The sequence below is a fragment of the Sebastes umbrosus genome (assembly GCF_015220745.1).
Source record: "Sebastes umbrosus isolate fSebUmb1 chromosome 13 unlocalized genomic scaffold, fSebUmb1.pri SUPER_13_unloc_1, whole genome shotgun sequence".
In the NCBI taxonomy this organism is placed as follows: domain Eukaryota; kingdom Metazoa; phylum Chordata; class Actinopteri; order Perciformes; family Sebastidae; genus Sebastes; species Sebastes umbrosus.
In genome coordinates this window covers 65,720-92,866 of record NW_023618431.1, presented here as the reverse complement: position 1 = coordinate 92,866, position 27,147 = coordinate 65,720, and the positions used below count along the sequence as shown (strand labels likewise).

The following is a 27,147-nucleotide window of genomic DNA, read 5'->3' as shown; positions in this document are numbered from 1 at the left end:
ATGAGAGACATTCTCTATAACACAACGTCGTTTCAGCTGAACAACTTTACCTCTCGCTCTAGGGGCTTCTGGTTTTTTCTTTGCAGGTTCAACTTTCGGTGCTTCAGGTTCAGGCTTCATTTTTGGCACCTTCAGCTCAGGCGTAGCCGGTTTCTGAGGAGCTACTTTAGGCTCGACGGGAACTGTTTTTGGCGGGGCTGAAGGCTTTGGTTTATACGGTTCAGGTGTGACCTTTCTGGGAACGGTCACTTTCTCTGGTTGAGGTTCTGGTTCCGTGTAAACGGAAGGTTCTTCAAGGTTAACAGAGAAATATGAGTCAACACAGAGGACACACATCTTTAAGAGTTAAAGAAGAGGTCAAAGAAGGAAAAGATATCACACAAAACATGAACAGACACAGTATATACAGTATGTATATATATATATATATATATATATATAACAGACAGACTGATGGACGGAAAGCCAAGAACACAATGCTCTGTACGCATTGAAGAACACTGAGTTTAGCTGAGACACTTTAGACAACATGAAGTTCTATAGACAGGAAGAGAAAACCTCCTGATGGAGATATTAAAGACAGCATAGCAAAGTGTAAGAGGTTTAAATGGTGTCTAATGTTCAGGGCTGCCTCCTCTTAGTCCATTAGTCGACTAATCGGTTGTTTTGGTTTCAGTCCATTAAGATTTCTTTAGTCCATTAGTCGTTATTTACGCTTTTTTATGCTGAATGACTTATTTCTATTTTTTAAGAAACGTGTGAGCTCATCTCTGGTAAACACCAGATTTAAAGTTGAGCTTTTGTTTGATTCTTTGTGGACAAACTCACTTTTACAGATCTGTCCATTAAATCAACTTATCGATTAGTCGACGAAGAATGGAGGACAGCCCTGATAATGTTCAAAAACAATTACCTGTAATAAATATATACAGTATGTAAAAATATTGCTGTTATAAATATACATATAAATGTTAATTTATAACAGCAGTATTAATATATATAAAATATGTATACATATATATTTATTTATATATTGATGTATTATTTTATATATATTTATACTTAAAAATGTATATACATCTACATATATATACATATATATGTATTATATAAATATTATTATATTTATACATATACACTTATATAATACAGATTTTATATAATATATATGTATTTATAAAAATATAAATACATATATATTTAAGATGAATAAATAAATATATATACATCTGTAATATATGTTAATTTTTTAACAGCAGAATTTTTATTGTATCAAACATGTAAAAATGCAAAAGAAAATGTCAAGAAAGTATCTGTCCTGTTTTTTTATTTAATTAGAAAAGAGTTTTGTGTCTTTTCTTTTTTATTTATTAAGAATGAAGAATGTGAGCCGATAAAGACTCTCTAAGATCACAGACAGTCAGTGATAAACATATGTTGTTGTGAACGTTACCTTCTGGCGCCGGAGGCTCCTCTCGCCAAGCCGGAGCGCTGATGGCGGCAGTGACCTCAGACAGCGGCTTCTCTGCTTCAGGTAAAATATCATCATGGAGATCAGTTTACTGACTAACATCAAGAATCTGATTATTTACAAGAGAAATATGTGAAGAAAGGAGGAAGAAGTCGAAGAAGAAGAAGAAGAAGAAGAAGAAGAAAGGTCGGGAGAAACATGAATGAGACAGGAAGACAGACAGGAAGTGGTCGAAACAAGAGCAGGTGTTTCTACCTGGAGCTGGAGGCGGAGCCACAGCTTTCTCCTCGGCTCTCCTGTAAACCTCAGACACTTGGAAGATAAAGAAAGGTCACATTAAAACTACCACACCAGCTCTACTGTCTATCTACTGTCTATCTACTGTATACTCTACTGTCTATCTACTGTCTATCTGCTGTCTATCTACTGTCTATCTGCTGTCTATCTGCTGTCTATCTACTGTCTATCCTACTGTCTACTCTACTCTACTGTCTATCTACTGTCTATCTACTGTCTATCTACTGTATACTCTACTGTCTATCTACTGTCTATCTGCTGTCTATCTACTGTCTATCTACTGTCTATCCTACTGTCTACTCTACTGTCTATCTACTGTCTATCTGCTGTCTATCTACTGTCTATCTATTGTCTATCTACTGTATACTCTACTGTCTATCTACTGTCTATCTACTGTATACTCTACTGTCTATCTACTGTATACTCTACTGTCTATCTACTGTCTATCTGCTGTCTATCTGCTGTCTATCTGCTGTCTATCCTACTGTCTACTCTACTGTCTATCTACTGTCTATCTACTGTATACTCTACTATGTATCTACTGTCTATCTAGTGTCTATCTACTGTATACTCTACTGTCTATCTACTGTCTATCTACTGTCTATCTACTGTATACTCTACTGTGTATCTACTGTCTATCTACTGTCTATCTGCTGTCTATCTGCTGTCTATCCTACTGTCTACTCTACTGTCTATCTGCTGTCTATCTACTGTCTATCTACTGTCTATCTACTGTATACTCTACTGTCTATCTACTGTCTATCTACTGTATACTCTACTGTCTATCTGCTGTCTATCTGCTGTCTATCTGCTGTCTATCCTACTGTCTACTCTACTGTCTATCTACTGTCTATCTGCTGTCTATCTACTGTCTATCTACTGTCTATCTACTGTATACTCTACTGTGTATCTACTGTCTATCTACTGTCTATCTACTGTATACTCTACTGTCTATCTACTGTCTATCTACTGTCTATCTACTGTATACTCTACTGTGATCTACTGTCTATCTACTGTCTATCTACTGTATACTCTACTGTCTATCTACTGTCTATCTACTGTATACTCTACTGTCTATCTACTGTCTATCTACTGTATACTCTACTGTCTATCCTACTGTCTACTCTACTGTCTATCTACTGTATACTCTACTGTCTATCTACTGTCTATCTACTGTATACTCTACTGTCTATCTACTGTCTATCTACTGTATACTCTACTGTCTATCCTACTGTCTACTCTACTGTCTACTCTACTGACTACTGTCTATCTACTGTCTATCTACTGTCTACTCTACTGTCTATCTACTGTCTATCTACTGTATACTCTACTGTCTATCCTACTGTCTATCTACTGTCTATCTACTGTATACTCTACTGTCTATCTACTGTCTACTCTACTGTCTACTCTACTGTCTATCTACTGTATACTCTACTGTCTATCTACTGTCTATCTACTGTCTACTCTACTGTCTATCTACTGTCTATCTACTGTCTATCTACTGTATACTCTACTGTCTATCTACTGTCTATCTACTGTCTACTCTACTGTCTATCTACTGTCTGTCTACTGTCTATCTACTGTATACTCTACTGTCTATCCTACTGTCTACTCTACTGTCTATCTACTGTCTATCCTACTGTCTATCTACTGTCTACTCTACTGTCTATCTGCTGTCTATCTACTGTCTATCTGCTGTCTATCTACTGTCTATCTGCTGTCTACTCTACTGTCTATCTGCTGTCTACTCTACTGTCTATCTACTGTCTATCTACTGTCTACTCTACTATCTACTGTCTATCCTACTGTCTACTCTACTGTCTATCTACTGTCTATCTGCTGTCTATCTACTGTCTATCTATTGTCTATCTACTGTATACTCTACTGTCTATCTACTGTCTATCTACTGTATACTCTACTGTCTATCTACTGTATACTCTACTGTCTATCTACTGTCTATCTGCTGTCTATCTGCTGTCTATCTGCTGTCTATCCTACTGTCTACTCTACTGTCTATCTACTGTCTATCTACTGTATACTCTACTATGTATCTACTGTCTATCTAGTGTCTATCTACTGTATACTCTACTGTCTATCTACTGTCTATCTACTGTCTATCTACTGTATACTCTACTGTGTATCTACTGTCTATCTACTGTCTATCTGCTGTCTATCTGCTGTCTATCTACTGTCTATCCTACTGTCTACTCTACTGTCTATCTGCTGTCTATCTACTGTCTATCTACTGTCTATCTACTGTATACTCTACTGTCTATCTACTGTCTATCTACTGTATACTCTACTGTCTATCTGCTGTCTATCTGCTGTCTATCTGCTGTCTATCCTACTGTCTACTCTACTGTCTATCTACTGTCTATCTGCTGTCTATCTACTGTCTATCTACTGTCTATCTACTGTATACTCTACTGTGTATCTACTGTCTATCTACTGTCTATCTACTGTATACTCTACTGTCTATCTACTGTCTATCTACTGTCTATCTACTGTATACTCTACTGTGATCTACTGTCTATCTACTGTCTATCTACTGTATACTCTACTGTCTATCTATTGTCTATCTACTGTATACTCTACTGTCTATCTACTGTCTATCTACTGTATACTCTACTGTCTATCCTACTGTCTACTCTACTGTCTATCTACTGTATACTCTACTGTCTATCTACTGTCTATCTACTGTATACTCTACTGTCTATCTACTGTCTATCTACTGTATACTCTACTGTCTATCCTACTGTCTACTCTACTGTCTACTCTACTGACTACTGTCTATCTACTGTCTATCTACTGTCTACTCTACTGTCTATCTACTGTCTATCTACTGTATACTCTACTGTCTATCCTACTGTCTATCTACTGTCTATCTACTGTATACTCTACTGTCTATCTACTGTCTACTCTACTGTCTACTCTACTGACTACTCTACTGTCTATCTACTGTATACTCTACTGTCTATCTACTGTCTATCTACTGTCTACTCTACTGTCTATCTACTGTCTATCTACTGTCTATCTACTGTATACTCTACTGTCTATCTACTGTCTATCTACTGTCTACTCTACTGTCTATCTACTGTCTGTCTACTGTCTATCTACTGTATACTCTACTGTCTATCCTACTGTCTACTCTACTGTCTATCTACTGTCTATCCTACTGTCTATCTACTGTCTACTCTACTGTCTATCTGCTGTCTATCTACTGTCTATCTGCTGTCTATCTACTGTCTATCTGCTGTCTACTCTACTGTCTATCTACTGTCTATCTACTGTCTACTCTACTGTCTATCTACTGTCTATCTGCTGTCTATCTACTGTCTATCTACTGTCTACTCTACTGTCTATCTACTGACTACTCTACTGTCTATCTACTGTCTATCTACTGACTACTCTACTGTCTATCTACTGTCTATCTACTGACTACTCTACTGTCTATCTACTGTCTATCTACTGTCAACTCTACTGTCTATCTACTGTCTATCTACTGTCTATCTACTGTCTATCTACTGCCTACTATGTGCCTTCAACTGAGCAGAGCTCTCTACTGATGTTAATAAGAGGCGAGAACAAGAGTCAGAGAAACATAAACATGAATAAAGATGATGTACAGTCAGACAGAAATAAAGCGTCTAGAAGCAGCTCTACTGTTTACTCTACTGTCTCCTCTATTGTCTATCTACTGTGTGCCTTTTACTGAGCAGAGCGCTCTAGTAATATTAATAAGAGCATGAAGAGGCGAGAACAAGAGTTAGAGACATAAAACACAAACATGAATAAAGATGATCTACAGTCAGACAGAAGAAGAAGCTTCTAGGAGCAGCTCTACTCTACTGTGTGCCTTCTACTGAGCAGAGCGCTCTACTGATGTTAATGAGAGAGGCGAGAACAAGAGTCAGAGCAACACAAACATGAATAAAGATGATCTATAAAGACGATCTACAGTCAGACAGAAGAAGAGGAAGCTTTAGAAGCAGCTGGCGGCGTTTGAAGCGTTTAACGTGGAAACAAACATGGCGGCTAACAGATTTGCGAGCAGCGGCTTGGTTACGTTACAGCCACAAGCTTTTATACCTTCATGGACTTCTTCTCTCCTCTCCACTTCCGTCCTCTCAACCACCTCTCCAACCACTCGCTTCGCTTCTGCTGGACGAGAAAAGTCAACTTAGACAGAAGAAGAAGACTGTTGGCGAGGTCTGGACTATCCAGAGTTATGGAGGAGGATGAATGAAGAAACATGGCTGACCCAACAGAGCTATTAATGAAGAAACATGGCCGACCCAACAGAGTTATTAATGAAGAAACATGGCCGACCCAACAGAGCTATTAATGAAGAAACATGGCCGACCCAACAGAGCTATTAATGAAGAAACATGGCCGACCCAACAGAGCTATTAATGAAGAAACATGGCCGACCCAACAGAGTTATGGATGAAGAAACATGGCCGACCCAACAGAGTTATGGATGAAGAAACATGGCCGACCCAACAGAGCTATTAATGAAGAAACATGGCCGACCCAACAGAGTTATGGATGAAGAAACATGGCCGACCCAACAGAGCTATTAATGAAGAAACATGGCCGACCCAACAGAGTTATGGATGAAGAAACATGGCCGACCCAACAGAGCTATTAATGAAGAAACATGGCCGACCCAACAGAGTTATGGATGAAGAAACATGGCTGACCCAACAGAGTTATTAATGAAGAAACATGGCCGACCCAACAGAGCTATTAATGAAGAAACATGGCCGACCCAACAGAGCTATTAATGAAGAAACATGGCCGACCCAACAGACAGACAGACAGACAGATGGATGGAGGACAGACAGAATAAAGAAGAATAATGTTGATACCTGTGACGGCGGAGTAGCGAACAGAAACCGTCTCTTCTTCAACTGTCGGATCATTAAAGATAATCAGCTGTTAGAGATCTCAACTTTGAGCAGAAGAAGATTATAGAAAACAATCATTTCACGTCTGAGATTAAACTCACAAATCTCACTTTAATCTCAAATAAAATACTGAAATTTCAGACTTTAACATGTGTAAATTAAACTGGGGGAATTATGAGATTAAGGCCAGAATTCAGACTTTAATGTCAAACTTTAATTTCAAAATTTTGTTTTTATTTTCAAATATCTCATTTTCAAATTAGACCATCCAGAAATTCTCAGATTAAATTCATCAATCTGAGAATTCGAATTTATGAGACTGATCTCGGAAACCTCTCACATAAAAGTCAAGATTAAGTCTTGGTTTAACATTTTTGTTTTAATCTTAGAATTCTGCGCTGAATTAAAAAAAAATCAGATTTTTATGTAGGAATTCTGAGATGAATCTCTTTAATGTGATTAAAATCAGGATTTTAGACTTTAATCTCTGACTAATTCTGATTTCCAGATTAGATTTCTTTTAATTGAATCCTTTAATCTCAAAGTTTTTCACTTAATGTCTAGGAATTGTGTGATTTAGATACTTTTGATATTAAAGTCAGAATTTATTTCATTCTTTAATTGTTGCATTCTGACCTTGATCTCATGAATTTGAGATTAAACTGGATTATTTTTCATATTAATCCTCTTCTGTACATTTGAAGTTATATATTGAGTTGTTATTCCACGACGTCACACGCTGAGGTGGAATTAGAGTTATTAGGAGGGATGAAGGTTGAATTAACGGAGTTCAAAATGATCACTGAGGATGACGGTTACGGTAGGAAGATGAGGATGATGAAGGTTTTAGGATGGAGGGAAAATGTTTTCATGTTGAAATGCAGAATGTCGGTGAATCACATTTCTTCACGCAAAATAAGAATTAATAGAGTTGGAAGTGATGACAGTTAGTACTAATTTCATTCTTATTATATATGCTGTACCTTTCACTTCTGATCGTTCTTCGTAGTGATAAAATTCAGAGGAATCTTTTGGTAGAAAAAGACATTTATGATTGAAACCAGCTGAGCGGAGGATAAAGAGTTAACGTTTGGTACGAAGAGTCCCAGACTCACCTCGAACAAACAGAGCCGCTGCTTCTGGGACATGAACTGACGAGTCGGGGATGTCTGAAGGTTTACCACAAATACAACTTCAATTAATTCAACTTCAAATTAACTTCTTCCATTTCACAATGAAGTTAGAATAATCAGCTAATTTAATGTTTTAATTGTTAGGGTTTTGAGATTTATCAGTGATACTATTTAATAAAGTACTCACCCTGAGGAACCTTTCCTAACCCAACCTCTGTGAAAGGACAAACTAGTATTAGAACTAAAGTTTGAACTGAGAGGAACATCAGAAACGTTATCTGTTAAATGAAACCTACAGACCTTTGCCTGACAGGTAAAGCTCCGCTGTGCTTCGAGCTTCTCCCATCGGCTCCAGACGAGCAATCACCGAGTAAACGCCTGATGGAGTGTAGACATTATTAATGCTCAGCATGTCTTATCATGTTGCTCTTTTCTCTGTGTGTTAACCAGCTCGTAAACAGGACAAATATGTTAAAGATATCTGAAAAATGTCCAAAAATTATTAGCAAAATATGTAAAAAAAAATGTAAAAAAAACCATGTGAATAATATCTGAAAAATGTCCAAAATCTTTAGTAAAACATGTGACAAAAATACGTGAAAATGTAAAAAAAAATGTGAAAAATATCCGAAGTAGAAATGTGTAAAGTGTTGAAAATTGTTAAGTAAAATATGTGAAAAAATATGAAAAATGTCCTAAAATATGTCAATTTTGTCAGTGTTGCAGAGCTAAAAGTTGAACCTCTAAAATAAAACATTTTGAAGTATTTTTTCTTGTCTCTTCAGAGAAATGTGCAGTTTAGATTTGTAGTCTAACAAACCTTCATCCTCTGCCGTTACGTTGCGGATGGTCATAAAGTGGTGCCGGCCATCGGTCCTGAAGTTATATTTTGGGCTCTCTCTGAGCTCCCACGAGTCTTTGTACCATGTGACGGTAGCGTTGTCGAAGGACAATTCGCACTCGAAGGTGGCACAGTTGCGTTCATTGACCTCGATGCTTCTGATGCATTTAGTGAACTGAATTTGTTCGGCTAAAACCAGACAATCAAAGTTAGCTTCTGATTTCACAACATTACAGTCATGTTAGTTTATAATACGGATTATTTAATTGACTGGATGTTATTATTTCAATATTAAGACCCGCTGAGTGTTTTTGACTGAATATGAAAGAAACACAGAACAAAACAGGTTCAAGAGGTCAGTAGGTTGAGTTAGTCTGCAGTCGGACTGCTCACCTGTTTTGTAAGCAGCTCCTGGTAATAAAACAAAGGACATGTTACAAACATACAGACCGCTGTCTGTAAGACAGGACAGGACAGGAAGTTGAAAACGCTCAGACGCACCTGTGACGGTGAGCTTGGCGTTGGAGATGTGAGGACCACACACCACGCGGTAGTTGCCCTGATCTTTGACGTGGCAGTTGTTGATGCGCAGATAATGGCGCTCGCCCACGCTGCTGATGTCGTACTTGTCGCTGGTGTCCAGTTTCTGGGTGCCTTTGTACCAGGTGAGGGTGATCTCCGGGTAGTTAATCCGGATCTGGCACTCGAAGGTGGCGCTCTGGTTCTCAGGCGTTGTCTGGTCACTGATGTCCTCCATCACAGAGACGGGCTGAGGATAAAAAACCTAGTTTAAACATGTCGTCAGCTCTGATGGGTCCGTCTAAAACCTGGTTTAAACATGTCCTCAACACTGATGGGTCAACATGAACAAAGCAAGTTAGCACCAAGCTTCTAACTCTGCAGGAACAAAGGACCGGAGCAACCAGTGTTCCTCCAATCTGCACAATTAGAACGTAAACACTTGGTTAGTTTAGAGGTGGAAACAAAAATGTGGGTGTGACCAAAGATTATAACATAATGGTGCCCCGTGTGGGGCAAAATACAATGCCTCACACGGGGCACCATAATGTTGGGAACGCAGGTAGGAGCTGATCTGGTTATTATCAAATATTAAAGATATTATTAATATCAATAAAATCAATATTAACAAATTATGAATATATATTACAAATAGCACCAAATTATGTTGGTTCAGTAGCTCAAAAAGACATTCAAAACAATTATCAAAATAATTATTATTTATGTTGAATAAAATGATTTAATGTAAAAGAAAATCACCCTCAGGGCGTCCCTAACATTAGTCATATTTTCAGCTTTTTTCAGTCAACGTCAGGTCTTCTTCTCAGACAGCATAAAACCCACAGCAGATGAAGGTGACATGCCTCCCTCCATCCCCAGTGGAGATAACGCCAACCAGTGCCCTCTATCTGTGTAAAACGTGTCTTCTCTGCCCTTTAGTGGCTAAACACTGATGAATGCAGCTTTAAATGTGCCATTATCTCAGGATAACGAGCCTCAGTGTCACTGTTACTACCACTGATTGTTCCCCATCCTCAATCTTGTGCTAAACCTTCCTAGAAGAACAGAGGCTGATTAATGCTCATGGTTTTGTAATCACATGTTCACATACTTTAGGGGAGCTGTTTTGAGGTACCTCTGTGCTGACGCGTCCCTCCAGCTGCTCGATGAGCCGGGCCATGTCCTCCTCTTCAACCCGGCCGCCATGCTCCACCTCCTGTAGCGGGAACAACAACGTTAACACAAGTAGAGGAGGGCATCCTTCAATGAAATGTACTTGCTCCACTTCTTCCCTGTCTCTCTGAAATTCACATGTTCAGATCACCCTCATGTCTGTACCCTGAATATGAAGCAATGGCCAGCAGCTGATTAGCTTAGCTTAGCATAAAGACTGGAAACGGGTGGAAATAGCTGCAGTAGTGTGGCTCTGTGCTTCTGTTGGAAGGGGATCAATAAAGTCTGATCATAACGTATTATAATAAATGTTTGAGCAGCTGTATCTTCAAAGCTAAACATTAACATGAATTTTAGCCAGTCAGTTTTTGTCTCTCACCACTCTGCCGGTCTTCATCTCCTTTTCCCTCTTCAGGAACTCGACGGCCTGCAGGATGGCGCGGTAGTCGTGGATGCCGTGCTCCTGCAGGATCCTCTCGTAGTCTTTGGGGTCTTGACCTCGAAGCAACTCCACAATATCGACGTCTCCGTCTTTCTTGGGACTCTTTTGCTTCGAGGGAGTCCTGACAAAAATCAAGAACACAATTAGAGACATGTCGTCTAGATTATCTGGTATTATCAATCATCTGTCCTCAGAATTCCATCTCTCTCTTACTTCTTCAGTCTTGTCCTTATATCTCCAAGTCCTTCCTTTTCCTCCGTCTTGGAGACCTCCATCTCTGCACCGCACTCGATCTCTCCATGTTTGTTGGTGGCGACGCACCTGTAGAGGCCTGAGTCAGACTTGGTCACCTCTCTGATCTCCATTTTGGCATCCTGGCCCTTGTGCTCGATGGAGATGCGACCCCCGGGGGTGATCTGCCTCCATTTGCCCTTCATCCACTTCACGCTGGGGATGGGGTCACCTCCGATCTTGGCGATGAACGTTGCAGTGCCCTCTGCAAAGAAAAAATTAGCAAATATGTAGTTCCCCGTGGAATCTGTCCCATAGTTCTTCATTTCCTCTGACATGTGACCCTTTAGTTCAAACCCTGACTTACGGACGTATCGAACCACGTCTACAACCAGAACCCAATGTCTACCATCATTAAACTTAAAAGATTCCGTGTGTGGCGTTTCCCTGACGATGTCATGATGAGTGGTGTGCATTACAGAGCTCTCTAACAGTCAACTTACTCTCTGTGACAGAAACGTTTTGGGGTTCCTCGATGAAGAAAAGGTTGTCAAGCCTTTTGACCGGAGCAGCTGCAGCGGGGGCGGCGACGGCAGCCTCAGCGGGGGCCGCCTTGGCTCCTGTATCTGAAAAGATATCATGGAAGTGAGTGCAGTGTTGCAACAGAGACCAATCACGGCCTCAAACCAGTTTCAATAATGAAACATTACAAAACCACACTTCACTTGTTTTTAGATGTAAACGTTTAATATTAAAGAGACTTTTATCACAAAGCTGACCTCATAATAATTTGAAAAAGGTAAAAAAGTTTCACCCCAGTTAATAAAGTAATTAATAAAGTAATAAAGTAATAAAGTAATAAAGTGAAATAATACAAGAGTGTGTGGATGAAGCATTAAGTTGTTAAATTTTACTCATTTAGCGACTGGCTAGTTAGCTAGCTACCTCGCTAATTCCACCATGCTACAGAAAATGAGCCCAACAGAGGACAGCGCCGGGTCACGGTCGCTCTGCCTCACTCCTCGCCGCCAGGAGACGACTTCACCGGGAGGAGAGCAGGCGTTAGCTAGCTAACTAGCATTAGCCAGCCGTCTCCTCCTCCTGCAGTCGTCTCCAGCGGCGTAGGGGACGGCTAATCTGGTCCCGTTGGTTCATGTTAACTTTCTCAACTACCTCTGGTGATCCTGGAGAGTGAGTGACACAACATGTTGAGAGTAACTACGATTTTCTTCAGCCGTTGTTAAAAAAACAAGCCAACAATACTTGCTAGCCAGCATTAGCTAACGTGTTCAGAGAATTATTCTGCCTCCACTTAAGGCTCCACCCACTAAACACGTCACCATGGTTACTAAACACCTCACCGTGGTTACTAAACACCTCACCGTGGTTACTAAACACGTCACCATGGTTACTTACAGGAAAAGGGGGCTATAAAAAGTATCCCAGCTGGGTAGGAAACGGCCCAATCAGGGAACACTGGTTGAGTATTTCTTGTTCTTTATTGTGTAAGATAAACCAGTAAACCCAAGAGGACGGCCAGTAAACAGTCATCACATGTCAGATGACGTTACCTCTCACAGTGACCCTGGACTTGCAGAACTCGGTGCCAGCGGCATTGCTGGCCTTGCAAAGGTAATCCCCGGCGTCGCTCTTTGAGACCGGGCTGACCTTCAGACACGCCGTCCCCCCAACAAATGTGATTCCAGTGTTCCCGTTTGACTTCAGCTCCCTCCTATCCTTCATCCACTGGATGGTCAGCGGAGGAGAGCCGCTGATGTTGCATTTCAGGCTCAGCTTCTCGCCCTCGCTCACCGTCACCGGCTCCAGAGGGACGTCGAACTTTGGAGCCTGTCCAGTTTCTGAAGGAGTGATGGGATAGAAGCAGGACCACTACAGTGAGTTTCAAACAACTTCTAGCTTTTTACAAAAACCTTTAGAGGGAAACCAAAGTCATTATCTTACCTGCACCTGAGATGGACAACACTACACACCTCCCCCCAAACACACTCAAAGGAAAGAGATTAGTTTAAAAGTTCTCCCTCTGTTATCTAGTTCTGAGGCCGCTGAGAAGACCTCGGACCGCAAACCCAACGACTCTCAAATGGTCTAATTCAAACCTCCTGGGGGGACAGTCCTTCAGGGCCCAGTCACACCAGCATCTGTAGCATCTGGAGTATCCAGCCAGTGGGAAACAGTATCCAGCTGGGGGTCCGGGGTGATGGGCCATAGATCCTAACTTACTGATATATCAGAGTCGTGGTCGGGGCCATAGATCCTAACTTACTGATATTATAGAGCCGTGGTCGGGGCCATAGATTCTAACTTACTGATATATCAGAGCCGTGGTCGGGGCCATAGATTCTAACTTACTGATATATCAGAGCCGTGGTCGGGGCCATAGATTCTAACTTACTGATATATCAGAGTCGTGGTCGGGGCCATAGATTCTAAATTACTGATATTATAGAGCCGTGGTCGGGGCCTTAGATCCTAACTTATTGATATTATAGAGCCGTGGTCGGGGCCATAGATCCTAACTTACTGATATTATAGAGCTGTGGTCGGGCCCATAGATTCTAACTTACTGATATTATAGAGCCGTGGTCTGGGCCATAGATCCTAACTTACTGATATTATAGAGCCGTGGTCAGGGCCATAGATTCTAACTTACTGATATTATAGAGCCGTGGTCGGGGCCATAGATTCTAACTTACTGATATTATAGAGCCGTGGTCGGGCCCATAGATTCTAACTTACTGATATTATAGAGCCGTGGTCGGGGCCATAGATTCTAACTTACTGATATATCAGAGCCGTGGTCGGGGCCATAGTTCCTAACTTACTGATATATCAGAGCCGTGGTCGGGGCCATAGATCCTAACTTACTGATATATCAGAGTCGTGGTCGGGGCCATAGATTCTAACTTACTGATATATCAGAGCCGTGGTCGGGGCCATAGATTCTAACTTACTGATATTATAGAGCCGTGGTCGGGGCCATAGATTCTAACTTACTGATATATCAGAGTCGTGGTCGGGGCCATAGATTCTAACTTACTGATATTTCAGAGTCGTGGTCGGGGCCATAGATTCTAACTTACTGATATTTCAGAGTCGTGGTCGGGACCATAGATTCTAACTTACTGATATTTCAGAGCCGTGGTCGGGGCCATAGATTCTAACTTACTGATATATCAGAGTCGTGGTCGGGGCCATAGATTCTAACTTACTGATATTTCAGAGCCGTGGTCGGGGCCATAGTTCCTAACTTACTGATATATCAGAGCCGTGGTCGGGGCCATAGATCCTAACTTACTGATATATCAGAGCCGTGGTCGGGGCCATAGTTCCTAACTTACTGATATATCAGAGCCGTGGTCGGGGCCATAGATTCTAACTTACTGATATATCAGAGTCGTGGTCGGGGCCATAGATTCTAACTTACTGATATTTCAGAGTCGTGGTCGGGGCCATAGATTCTAACTTACTGATATTTCAGAGTCGTGGTCGGGGCCACAGATGGGTTAGGGTTAGGAACAATTGTACAGATGTATCCTGAATTAAATATTTCAACTTATCGTTCAAGCAGCTACAAAGCTAGGTATCTTCCTAAATTGGAGCTAGCTAATTGGCAACAACCCGGCTGGCTATTGGCAGCATGCTACTAGTTAGCTGGCATGTTACTGGTTAACTTGCCAGCCAAAACAATGAGTCACCAACTGGTCCCACAAGTAGACACCAAGTCACCGAGCTTGCAGCTCCGCCTGTTTCACGAGGACGTGTAGCTGAATTCTGTGGTGAACTTTCTGGTGCGATCGGGTGCTAACATAACAGAAACATTTGCTGCATTTTTGATTGGCTGACTAAAGCATATGTAAAACAGATGTTGCTCGTGTCATCTTCCTGATGAGACCCAGATCTATTTAGAGTGAACAACTGCACCACGTTGGGTTCTCAAGTTTTACTGGAAGATCATTTAACTTTCAGAGGAACACATAACATAAAGCCCAACCAATGATGTCATGAGGATGAAGATAAACGGACACACTTCTACCTGTGATGGTGAGAGAAACCCGACATGAAGCTTTGCCAGCTTCGTTGGATGCTGCGCAGGTGTAAACACCGCCGTCAGAGCCGGTAGCCTCTCTGACACACAGCACGGCCACGTTGTTCTTGAAGCTCACATCGTGTTTGTCAGAGCCGTAGATCTCGTTGTCGTTCTTGTACCAGGTGACCGTCAGTGGCTGGGAGCCGGACACCCGACTCTCCATCTTCACCGTCTTACCCGCAGAATCCATCATGGACTCAGAGGGCTTCTTGGTGAAGTTTGGCGGGACCGTGCGTTCTGTTAGTGGGGAAGAAAGGAAGAAAATCAGGCCATGTCGTGACATAGGGGAAATTGTTCGAAATCATTCAGCAGGCCACCGGGCCTTTATCCGTGCAGTAGGGGAAACAGAGAGCCACAACACGTTGAGACGACATAAAAACAACAAAGCCAACAAATACAGAATATCAACCCTTTTAACAAATACGTCTAAGAATCCCTTTTTAGAGCAAGCAAATATTTACCTGATCCATCCATAACAACATGGAAAACCTGGACCTCTAATACACTGGAACATCTGTCTCTTTCCAAACCCAACAAACACGGGACCAGTCGACCCTAAACACACCGACAACTTAACCCATGTTACCAAATTCCTTCTTGTTACCAACAAGCACGGGACCACAGGAAACAGGAACTACACCGGAGGTTAGTGTTAGTGACATGATGGGCGGAGATGTGCTTGTTACTGTGTTACCTATTTTAACATGAGCATGACAGATGTCAGTTCCTTCTGCATTGGAAATTTCGCAAGTGTATTTTCCCGCCGACACGGCTCTGTCGCTGTTGAGGACTTCCAGAACGCAGGAGGAGTCGGTGGTTTTGACGTTGTACAGGTAAGAAGCCCAGATGATCTTGTCGTCCTTCTTCCACGTCACGTAAACCCTCTGGCTGCCGCTGTAAGAGCACTCCAGCCTCAGAGGCTTACCCAGCTCGTGGCAGACGTTCTCCAGTTTCTTGACAAACCGTACGGGTTCTGAGAGAAGCAATGTTGAAATCAATCATAGGAGCAACTGATCTTTACATGCGGAGGACGAAACACTATGTGACTGCGCAATAATCCAGAGGAATCCGTGGATGTTCTCATGCGTAGAAAGTGAGGCTATGTGAATGGAGGGACATCAGTTGCAGGTATTGGAAAGGCTATGAGAGTGGCAACGGTACGAATCACTCACTTCATGCAGGAAGTTGTTGGTTAGGTTACCTAGTTTGACATGAGCATGGCAGATATCAGAGCCTTCGGCATTGGAAATTTCACAAGTGTATCTTCCACGAGCGTCTTCTCGGTCACTGTTGAGGACTTCCAGCATGCTGCTGCAGTCCGTGGTCTTGACATTGTACTGATAAGAGGCCCAGATGAGTCTCCCATCTTTCTTCCAGCTCACATTCACTCTCTGGCTACCGGTGAATGCCACTCTAAGCGTCAGCGGCCCGCCGACTCTGAACGTGGTGTTTTCCAGCTTCCTGATGAAGCCAGCAGGTTCTGTGAGAAGCAGTGATGGACGTTAGATGCAAAGGTGATGGTAAGCAAGCAGAAGCAAACATGATGAGATTCAGTTAGGCTTCATTTGATTATGCTGAGTGGAGTAAAGAGTATAGAGAGTCCCAGCGTACTGCTGGACCAGCTGGGGTTCCACCAGCCTCAGAGGGCTTCTTCCATTCGTCTGTCTGACTACAATCATTTGGTTTTATTTATTAAATCTATTGTTAGGATTAATGACAAAGACCATGAATGTCAAGCAAAGAGAACCAGAGCTTCATTCCACATGTAGCTACTAGCTTCTTCCCATTAGCAGCCCAGGTAGTCTTCCATGTATCTCTCAAACTTACTGAGAGAAACTAGGATGTTATTCAGCCATTGTTAAAAAAAACAAGCCAACAATACTTGCTAGCCAGCGTTAGCTAACGTGTTCAGAGAATTATCCTGCCTCCACTTAACGCTCCACCCACTAAACATGTCACCATGGTTACTAAACACGTCACCATGGTTACTAACAGATGATAAGGCTATAAACCACAAAAAGGTCAGAAACTAGTTCCATCTTTTCAGAAAGGCAAATGGAAGAGCGGTTCCTCAGCGGGACGGCAGCTGGTCCGGGAGTAAGATGAGGTTCTACGTGTTATGTTCAGTGTTAGTGATGCAAGAGTGGAGGTTATACCTTTCTTAGAGGTTCTACAACAGACATAAGCGTCGCAGACTGCGGACCCTTCAGCGTTAGAAAGTTGACAGGTGTAGAGCCCAGCTGCTTCCTGTCTGTCGCTATTGAGGACTTCTAGAACGCACGAGGAATCGCTGGTCTTGACGTTGTATTTGTACGAAGCCCAGATAAGCTTGCCGTCCTTCATCCAGGTCACGTTCACTCGCTGACTGCCGGCGTACGTGCACACCAGACTCAGTGGATCGCCCAGACGGTACGATGCGTCCTCGAGCTTTTTCACAAAGCGCACAGGTTCTGGGAGAAGCAACACTGGTGTTAGCCATGTCATGTAGCCTGAGCTGCTAGCTAGCATATGAGTGTGTTAGAAGGCAGTTACCTAGTCTGACATGAGCGTGACAGATAGCAGAGCTGCTAGCGTTGGATATTTCACAGGAATATCTACCAGCAGCCTCTTCTCTGTCACTGTTGAGAACCTCCAACACACAGGAGTTGTCTGTACGCTTGACGTTGTACTTGTAGGAGGCCCAGACCGGTTTTGCCGTCTTTAGTCAGCTCACGTACACGAGCTGGCTGCCCGTGTACGTGACCTGAAGCCTCAGAGGCCGGCCCACCCTAAAGGTCATATCCTCCAGCTTTGTCACGAAGCGCACAGGTTCTAGGAGAAGCAAGGACGTTAGCGGTTAGCTGTTAGCTGCCTGTCAACTACCGGCAAACATGAGCAAGATTATGTGAAATAGACTCAGCAAGTGAAACTACCAGTAAGGCTCATTGTTTTCAGTTTTTAACCATTTTCAACAAAAAATATTACATTTTTACAAGAGCTAAATAATGTGTGTTTTTCCAACCTGATTTTTTGAGTCAATCATATTTTTAATGCAGCTTTCAGCAAATTCTTTAAATAGTAAATATAAGACAAATTTATTTTTACAGTATATAATATTGAAGAACTGTCCTCGACCACGGAAATCTTAGTCGACTATTGCCGACCTTACACAAGGCGACTTTGAAAAGACTTTTAAAAGAAGTGACTTCAGTCTTTAGTCACAGACTGTTAACTTGTGTTTGGTGGATTATTTCTCTGTTGTTCCAATGCTAATGGTCATTGTATTCTACATGTTTGGAAAGCCTGTTTATTTACCTTCACAATGATGCCACACTTGTAAGGATCATGTATTTGTGGGATGAGCAGAACGGCTGATTATGTGGGTAGCACCCAAGAAAAATAAACAGGCTTTCCAACGATGTAAAATACAAGGACCATTAGCATTGTATCAACAGAGAAATAATCCACCAAACACAAGTTTCCAAACTTTTTTTTCCCAGTTTATTTAGCGAAGACGGGGGGGATCTTACAGGGTCAACTCAACAACGGTCGAAGCTTCGAAGCTTCCAGGTCAGCCCTAGACTTAAGACAGCATGGACTGAGTTTTATGGCCACCTTACGCTAAACCATCGAGATCACGGGAGCGCGCCGCAACTCTAGCAAAACTCTCGTGATTTTATTCTGACGTTGGAAATATGTCTGCGACAGCAGTCGGCATAACACTCAAACAATTTTGTCGACTAATCGATTAGTTGATTTAATCTGTAAGTCTGAGTTTCTCCACAAAGAAAAAGCACCACTTTAAATCTGTTGTTTACCAGAGATGTGCTCAGAAGTGGACTAAAGAAATCTCAGCTAAAAACCAAAACGATGAGCCGTCCTGTTGAGTGTGTTACCTAGAGTGACCTGAGCATAGCACACTGCCGTGTTCTCAGAGTTAGAAACCTCGCAGGAGTATCTCCCTGCTGCTTCTATCCGGTCGCTGTTGAGGACCTCCAACACGCAGGAGTTATCGGAGGTCTTGACGTTGTACTTGTAGGAGGCCCAGACCGGTTTGCCGTCCTTCCTCCAGCTCACATAGACTGTAGGGCTGGCACTGTAAGCACAGTACAGAGACAGGGGCTGGCCCAGTCTGAACGTGGTGTCTTCTAGCTCTTTTAGAAAGCGCACCGGTTCTACAGGAGGCAACGGTGATGTTAGACGCATGTTTTAAACGTTACAGCAAGCAGAAGAACAATGTGTTTGTTAGTGGCTTTACCTATCTTAACCATAGCATGGCAGATATCAGCGCCCTCTGAGTTTGAAATCTCGCACGAGTATTTCCCGACGGCTTCCCGGCGGTCACTGTTGAGGACTTCCAGAGTGCAGGAGGAGTTGGTAGTTTTAACGTTGTATTTGTACGATGCCCAGATGGGTTTGCCGTCCTTCATCCAGCTGATGTAAATCCTCTGGCTGCCGCTGAACGTGACCTCCAGCGTCAACGGGTGGCCAATTTTATAGAAGGTGTTTCTCAGTTTTCTCACAAAGCGAACCGGTTCTAAGAAATCAGTGTTGGTGTTAGATCATAGAATCAGTGGTTACATGATATGTCATGGAAATGAAACTCCCTGTAAGGAGGTGAGGTGGTTTACCTAGTTTGACATTAGCATGGCAGACATCGATTCCTTCAGTGTTAGAAATTTCACATGTGTATTTGCCGACGGCATCTTCTCTGTCACTGTTGAGGACTTCCAGGATGCAGGTGTCACTGGTGGTCTTGACGTTGTACTTGTACGATGCCCAGATCAGTTTGCCGTCCTTCTTCCAGGTCACGTACATCCTCTCGCTGCCGGTGTACGTGCACTTGAGGGTCAAAGGTTCGCGGAGTCTGAAATAAGTGTCTTCCAGTGGTTTGACGAAGCGAGGCGGTTCTGAGAGGAGCAATGATTGGGTTAGTTGCATGAAGCCTACAGTATGCTATGCTAGAAGGAAGGTGGTAGTCTAACTAACTGGGCCCTTCTAAACATCAGCAGGAGGCCTCTGGTAGTTAGTAGAAGGACTGAAAGCAGATGGTGTGTTAAGAGTTTGAGACTTTACCTAGGCTGACCCGGGCGTGGCACACGTCGATTCCAGCTCCGTTGGTGATTTCACAAGTGTACGTTCCAGCCGCCTCGGGCCGGTCGCTGTTCAGGACGTCCAGACTGCACACTGAATCAGTAGTTCTAACGTTATACTGATAACTGGCCCAGATCAGCTTGCCGTCTTTCTTCCACGTGACGTAGACCCTCTGGCTTCCCGTGTATGTGCAGACTAGTTTCAGTGGCTGACCCACTGAGAACGTGGTGTCCTCCAGCTTCTTGACGAAGCTCACCGGTTCTGAGAGAAGCAATGCTGATGTTAACAGTTGTTACGTTGCCATGCATTTGCCTCTAAGCCAAAGTAAATTCTGCTATTATGGATGCAATGTATAAAAAACTATTGGGAGAAAGCCAAGTTAGTACTTTTTTCCGGAGTTGTGTATTTCACCAGAGGACATCTTTGTTTAAAGTCTGAATATAAGACAGTATTTAAACTCATTACCATGTAATCAAAGTCAAAATGCGTCTGTGATGCACAATCACAGCGGGATTCACTAACAGAAAGAAGAGCATCACCTTTCACCACCACGGTACAGCTGGCGGAGGCAGAACCGACCCGGTTCTCTGCCTTGCAGATGTATTCGCCGTGATCGAACTTGGTTGTTTTGGTCAGTTTCAAAGTGGCAACACCGTTCCTGAAGTCCATCGAGCACGTGTCGGACTTGCGCAGCTTTCCGTCAGCTTTAAACCAAGCTACAGAGATGTCAGGAGTTCCCCGAATAGAGCAGTTCAGGGTAACGCCATCGCCCGCAGATACCTCCACTGGCTCCATCTTTTCTACAAAGTATGGTCGCTCTAAAGTGAAACATGATGATGATGATGATGATTTAGTAAAACTGCAGATGTTGAGTTGATGAAAGAATGAATTAATGAATGAATGATGAATCTTTACAAATGAAACTACAAAACTAAGCACAAGAACATGCATGCTCATTATTTTACCTAGAATTGACACTTTTGCTTCACATCTGTCCGTTCCGACTCCGTTGTCTACCTCACAAGAGTATCTACCGGCCGCCTCCATCCTGTCGGCGTTAAGAACCTCCAGGATGCAGGAGGAGTCTGTGGTGATCACGTTGTACTGATAGGAGGCCCAGACGAGGTCCCCGTCCTTCTTCCAGGTCACGGTGACCCTGGGGGTCCCGGCGAACGTGACCTCCAGCCTCAGAGGCTTCCCCTTCTCAGAGGAAATGTCCTTCAGCTTCTTCACAAAGTGGACCGGTTCTGAGAGAAGTCATTCCATCATCAGTTACATTCACAAGTAGAAAGAGGGTTCAAAAAAAGATATCTGTCATGCTAACAAACCTTTCACCAGCAGGTGAACGGGGCAGCTTTCCTTCCCCGCGTCGTTGATGACCTGGCAGGTGTACTCTCCTGCATGGGACGTTTCCACTCTGTGAAGCACCAGAGTGGCAATGGCGTCCTTCAGGGCGATCTCGCAGCCCCTTCCGTGCTGCATCTCTTTGGCGCCCCTGAACCATTTAACCTTCAGGGGGGCGCTGCCTTTCACTCTCGCCGAGAAAGACACGTTTTTGCCGGGCAACGTTTCCTTCGCTTCAGGCGTTTCCACAAAAGATGGAGGTTCTGGGTTCAAATAAAAAAAGATGTGTTTGTAAGATAATCATTCTTTGATGAGTCCGATCCAGTCCGATTTATTCTCGTGTACTGACCTGTCACACTCATTGAAGCGCTGGTGTCGCTGGCTCCTGCAGCGTTTACAACTTTACAGGAGTATTTGCCAGAGTGGGACATGCTGACGGTCGGGACCGTCAGTCTGCACAGATTATCAGTGCAGCTGATGTCGTAGTTCGGCCCACTCTGGATCTCCTGGCCGTTGAGGAACCAGGAAGTAGTTAAAGGAGCAGAGCCAGTGACTTTACACTCCATCTCACCGGGCTTCCCCACAACTAGGTGGGTGTCTCTCAGCTTCCTGATGAAACTCGGAGGAATCAACTTATCTATTGTCAAAAAAACAAAGAAGTTATGAAGCACGTCTGAAGTAGCTGCTAGTGAACGAAATGTCACAAGACGATAAGGAAGTTGGTGAAAGGTCACGTATACGAAGGCCACCAACCTGAGACGGAGAGCTTAGTTTTGCAGGAGGCTGAACCAACATGGTTGGTCACCTCTAGCTTGTATTCTCCAGCATCTGCTTTATCAGCAGACCGGATCTTCAGGGCAGCAACCTTCTTTGTGAAGGACATCTGATACTTGGCGCCAGCAGAGAGCGCCTTGTTGTCCTTGAACCACTTAGTTTTCAGGTCTGGTGTGCCAGACACTGTGACTTCCAGAGCGGCATTGTCTCCTGACTTCACATTCAAGGACTCAGGGCTATCCACAATAGCAGCGGGTTCTAGAAATCAGGGAAGAAGATATTCAGCTAAAGGAATCTTCCCGCTGTCACTAGCTCTAACGTAATGAGGTCTACAAACCTAGAACGGTCACTTGGGAGACCGACTCCACAACTCCAGAGTCATTCCTCAGCTGGCAGGTGTATCTACCGGCGGTGGTGGAGTCGGCCGTGGGCACGACCAGGGTGACCACGTTGTTCTCAAAGGTGATCTTTCTGTTGTCACCGTCTCTGAGAACGTGGTCTTTGTCCTGAACCCAGGACACAGACAGAGGCTCAGAGCCTTTCACTGCAGCGGTCAGGGTCAGCTGCTGACCGACCGGCACCGACTGGTCCACCAGCTTCTTCACAAACACTGGTGGTTCTGAATAGTGAAGAAAGATCAGGTGATGAGAGGCGATCACGCTGAGATGAAGCTGTGAGGAAGAGGCTACTGTTTCTGTACTAACCTTTGAGGCTAACGATGGTGCGGCAGCTTTCACTTCCTACATTGTTTGACACTCTGCACTCGTACAGACCGGCGTCGTCTTGCTCCAGTTTCATAATGTGAAGCGTGGCGGAGCTGCCCTCACTGACCATCTTATACTTCCTGCTCTCCTTCAGCGGCCGTTTGTCTTTGTACCAGTTAATCTGGAAAGGCTGAGTGCCGTACGCCTCACAGTGCAGGCTGGCATCTTTCCCCTTAACGCCCTCTACTGGGCTCGGAGTCTTAGTAAAGGACGGGGACTCTGGAAAATATATATCAGATATATTAATAAACGGACAATACCTCCATGGATCATGCTTCAGTTCAGTCCATGCTATCGGGATCCACCCAGACGTCGACACAGATCATTCGTGAGAGAAATAAACATGGAGACGTAACTCAGGGGTTCACAGTAGGAATAGTAAAAAAAGAGGTGACACTCAGACTCATGCTATCCGACACACGGAGGACAACAATGGGATCTTCCTGTTGGGGTCCATGCTGACATTTTCAGACAGGCTTCCAAAAACACTCAAGACGCAATATCAACATCTGCATCACGGGGGATTTTCATTCCGACTCTTTCATGCTACACAAGTTGAAAAGAGACAAAGCTCTCTACTGGACAGCTGACCTTGAACGGTGAGGACGGTGCTGCAGCTGGTGCTGCCGGCATCGTTATGAGCCTCGCAGGTGTAGACGCCATTATCATCAAACCTGGTGCTGCGCAGCTGCAGGTACGCAGTCGAGTCAACAAACATTGTCTTATAGTTGTCTCCGTCCGTTATCTTTTGGTCATTTTTGTACCAGCACATATTGAGGGAGCGTGAGCTGGTGGCCTTGCATTCGAAGCGGAGTCCCTCGCACTGCTTCACAAAGGTAGTGGGAGGAAGTTTCAGGACGAACTGAGGGGGCTCTGCAAAGTCAAAGAAAGATCAAGTTACTATGGTGAGAATAAAGAAACCCTTGAATCAATGTCACGGATGGAGGATGGAGATTATTCCTGGTGAGAAAAGAAAAGGTGAGGTGGTGAGGAAGAGGAAGTGAAGACAGAGGAGCTGTGAGAATGCAGAAAAAAGATGGAGTTAATTGATGATGGACGAGAAAAAAAGACGAGTCCAACCTTTCACCAACAACTCTGCTGCACTTCCCACCGCGCCGGCTTCGTTAATAACTCGGCAAGAATAACTTCCAGCCTGCGTCGTCCCGACCGAGCGGAGCTCTACAGAGGAGGAATATTCCTCCAGTGTGATGGTACATGAAGGCCCCGTGATGAGTTCAAGGTCATCCTTGAACCATTTCACCACAAATGGAGGCGTTCCTTCAAACACACTTGTGAAGAGTGCAGTAGACTTTGGAGTAACAGCCTGAGACCGGGGCTCAGCTACAAACCTCGGAGGCACTAAAACCCAACAGAACAAGGATTACCACACATGACCGACAGCCTTCAGGGTGAACATGGTGTGAAGTAGACCTGTGGATGCTAACCTTTAGCTGTGAGGACTCCACTGCACACACAGCTGCCTGCTGCGTTGGTAGCTCTGCAGGAATATTCTCCCGTATCAGCAGCCTCGCTCAGCTTGAACTGCAGCGACGACGTGTTTTCAATGTGCACAAGTTCATATTTGGAGCTCTGGCTGATCTTTTCCTTCCCTTTGCTCCATTCCACTGATATCGGAAGAGAACCGGACACTTTGCACTCCATGGTGACCACCGAGCCCATAACGGCTTGAATGTTTGTTAACTTCCTAGCGAACGTCGGAGGAATTACTTCTTCTGTTTAAAGTGATACCAGAAGATAATTAGAGTCAACGAAAAAACACTAAATATTTGTTCTAACCAGAGTTTAAGAGTAATTTTACAAACCTAGAACAAGCAGTGTGACTGTACAGCTGCAGGTCCCGACAGAGTTAGTGGCTTCAAACCGGTACTGTCCGCCGTCCTCCAGCTCGGAGGACTGGATGCTAACACTGCTCAGGTTGTTCTCGTAGCACAGATGGAGTTTTCTGCTGGACTGGAGCTCTCTACCGTCTTTAGTCCAGCTGACCCTGATCTGAGGAGTCCCGGCTACCCTGCACTCTAGACTAACTGGATCACCGCAGGTCACTTTGACTACCTCTGGTTTCTCCTGGATCCTAGGTGGTTCTACAACACCAAGAAAAAGAGGTGAGTGCACTTGTTACCGCCGTTAGAGCTGCCTATGATGTAATGCATGAAGCAGCGGTACCTTGCACGGCGAGGGTGGCGAAGCATTTGTCCTGCCCGGCCTCGTTTACCACCTGGCAGGTGTATTTCCCCCTGTGGCTCGCCTCACAGGCAGGAATCCTGAGAACGGCCTCCTTGTTCTCAAACGTTCTCTCGATGTTTGGATCCTCTGGGATCCAGTTCTCATCTTTCTGCCATTGCACGCAGAGAGGCGGAGAACCGTCCACGGTGCAACGGAACACCGCGAGACCGCCCAGAAGAGTCGAGACATTTTCTATCTTCTTCGCAAATGTTGGAGGGACTAACACAAAGAAAGGGCGTCATTGTAACAGCAGAGAGCGGACAGCGCTGTATACATCAGACGATGGCGGCGATCAACTATTTATTAAGGTATCGCCAACGCTCAGGTTCAGACAAGGTCACTTAATAATTATTAGACGTGAATAAAACAAATGTTTGTATAACAAGAGATGAATGAATACCAACTAGTCAAAATTACAATCCAAACATACGTCAGATCCCATTGAAGTCTATGAGATCTTCAGTTTTCTATCCCCCTAAAAGGGGGCGTGGCCTTGACTTTTACTGAAGTACCGTATGTGGCGGTCTGATGTACGTGAGCAGTGTTCAGTTAAACCAACCTGTCAGAGACAAAGCTGCAGAGCCAGAACAACTTCCAACCTCGTTGGCTACCGCGCACCGATAGGTACCAACATCTTCCTCTTTACAGTCCCGGATGTTCAAGCTCACAGTTTCACCGTCAGCCAGGATATACTTGTGGCTGGATTTGATTAGCTTGTTATCTTTGAACCATGTGACCTTAAACGGAGCACTTCCTGCCACCTTGCAAGCGAACACTGCGCCGGAACCTTTAACAACTTCAAGAGACGTCAGCTCTTCAGCAAACAAAGGAGGCTCTGAAATAACACAAAGCAGATGAAACTAAAGCATCCTCTGACTGGTATCAGTGATGTCATTCATGACGACGGTCTCGCTGACTGGATGCAGACGTGAAGTTAAACCAACCTTTCACTTGGAGCTCAGCGGTGCAGCTCTCTGTGCCTGCTTCGTTGCAGACTTCACAGAAGTATTTCCCGCCGTCATTCTCACTAACTTGGTGAATCTCTAAGGAGGCTACAGAGTTCATGAACAACATGTTGTGTTTGACGCTGTGGTGGATCTCAGTTCCGTCTCTGAACCAACGAACAGAGATCTCTGGAGAACCAGCCACCGTGCACTCAAACACCTTCCTGTCTCCGACTCTCACTACTGAAACCCCTTCAGGCTTCTCAATGAAACAGGGAGGCTCTGAAATCATAAATACATGCAGAGGTTACTGAGGTTTGTTGGTCACTACACGGTGAAGACAACTGATGAAGGCGAGAGACCAATATTAACCTTTAACAAAGAGCGTTGCCTGACAGGAAGTGGAGCCCACATCGTTGTGTATTTCACAGACATAGTCTCCAGAATCGGAGGTTTTGGCAAAGAAGAGCTCCAGTGAGCTCGAGGTGTTGTCTTTGACCACAGAGCAGTCGGTGCTGGATAAAATCTCCTTCTTGTTTTTAAACCATTTGGTGGTCAGCGGCGGCGTGCCAGAGACCAGTACATTAAACAGGACTTTGGAGCCGGGCAGAACATTCATGGAATCAGGCTTTTCAAGAATACACGGCGGTTCTGTTGGTGGATAAAAACCCAACACTGGTATTATAACACAGTCACAACATACACAGAGTGATTATAGTACTGAGGAGGCATGATGAGATCAAACCTTTGACAAACAAGGTCCCAGAGCATTGGACAGTTCCCGCTTTGTTTTTTGCGATGCAGGTGTAGTTGCCACCGTCTTTACTGTCGAGATTAGAGATTTCCAGAAAAGCGACGTTCTCAAAGAACGTGCATTTG

At 43.9% G+C, this 27,147-nt stretch overlaps 2 protein-coding genes across 2 annotated transcripts in view; both read right to left on the bottom strand.

Moving 5' to 3' along the window:
* The window catches only part of ttn.1 (titin, tandem duplicate 1), a 215,177-nt gene that overhangs the window by 123,315 nt on the left and 64,715 nt on the right, over positions 1–27,147 (bottom strand). Inside the window, 18 exon segments of the mRNA XM_037762617.1 lie at positions 51–290; positions 1,454–1,528; positions 1,727–1,783; positions 5,858–5,929; positions 6,640–6,681; positions 7,662–7,706; positions 7,794–7,847; positions 7,999–8,025; positions 8,112–8,189; positions 8,632–8,841; positions 9,046–9,063; positions 9,154–9,421; positions 10,283–10,387; positions 10,724–10,907; positions 11,000–11,282; positions 11,521–11,643; positions 12,589–12,876; positions 15,072–15,362. Coding sequence (XP_037618545.1) covers positions 51–290; positions 1,454–1,528; positions 1,727–1,783; positions 5,858–5,929; positions 6,640–6,681; positions 7,662–7,706; positions 7,794–7,847; positions 7,999–8,025; positions 8,112–8,189; positions 8,632–8,841; positions 9,046–9,063; positions 9,154–9,421; positions 10,283–10,387; positions 10,724–10,907; positions 11,000–11,282; positions 11,521–11,643; positions 12,589–12,876; positions 15,072–15,362 — 2,460 coding nt within the window.
* LOC119484107 (titin-like) lies at positions 24,009–25,004 on the bottom strand. Its single transcript, XM_037762618.1, has 2 exons — positions 24,526–25,004; positions 24,009–24,439 (listed from the first exon to the last, which is right to left on the bottom strand). The coding sequence occupies exons 1-2, from the start codon at positions 24,758–24,760 to the stop codon at positions 24,123–24,125; spliced, it is 552 nt and encodes a 183-aa protein (XP_037618546.1). The 5' UTR covers positions 24,761–25,004; the 3' UTR covers positions 24,009–24,122.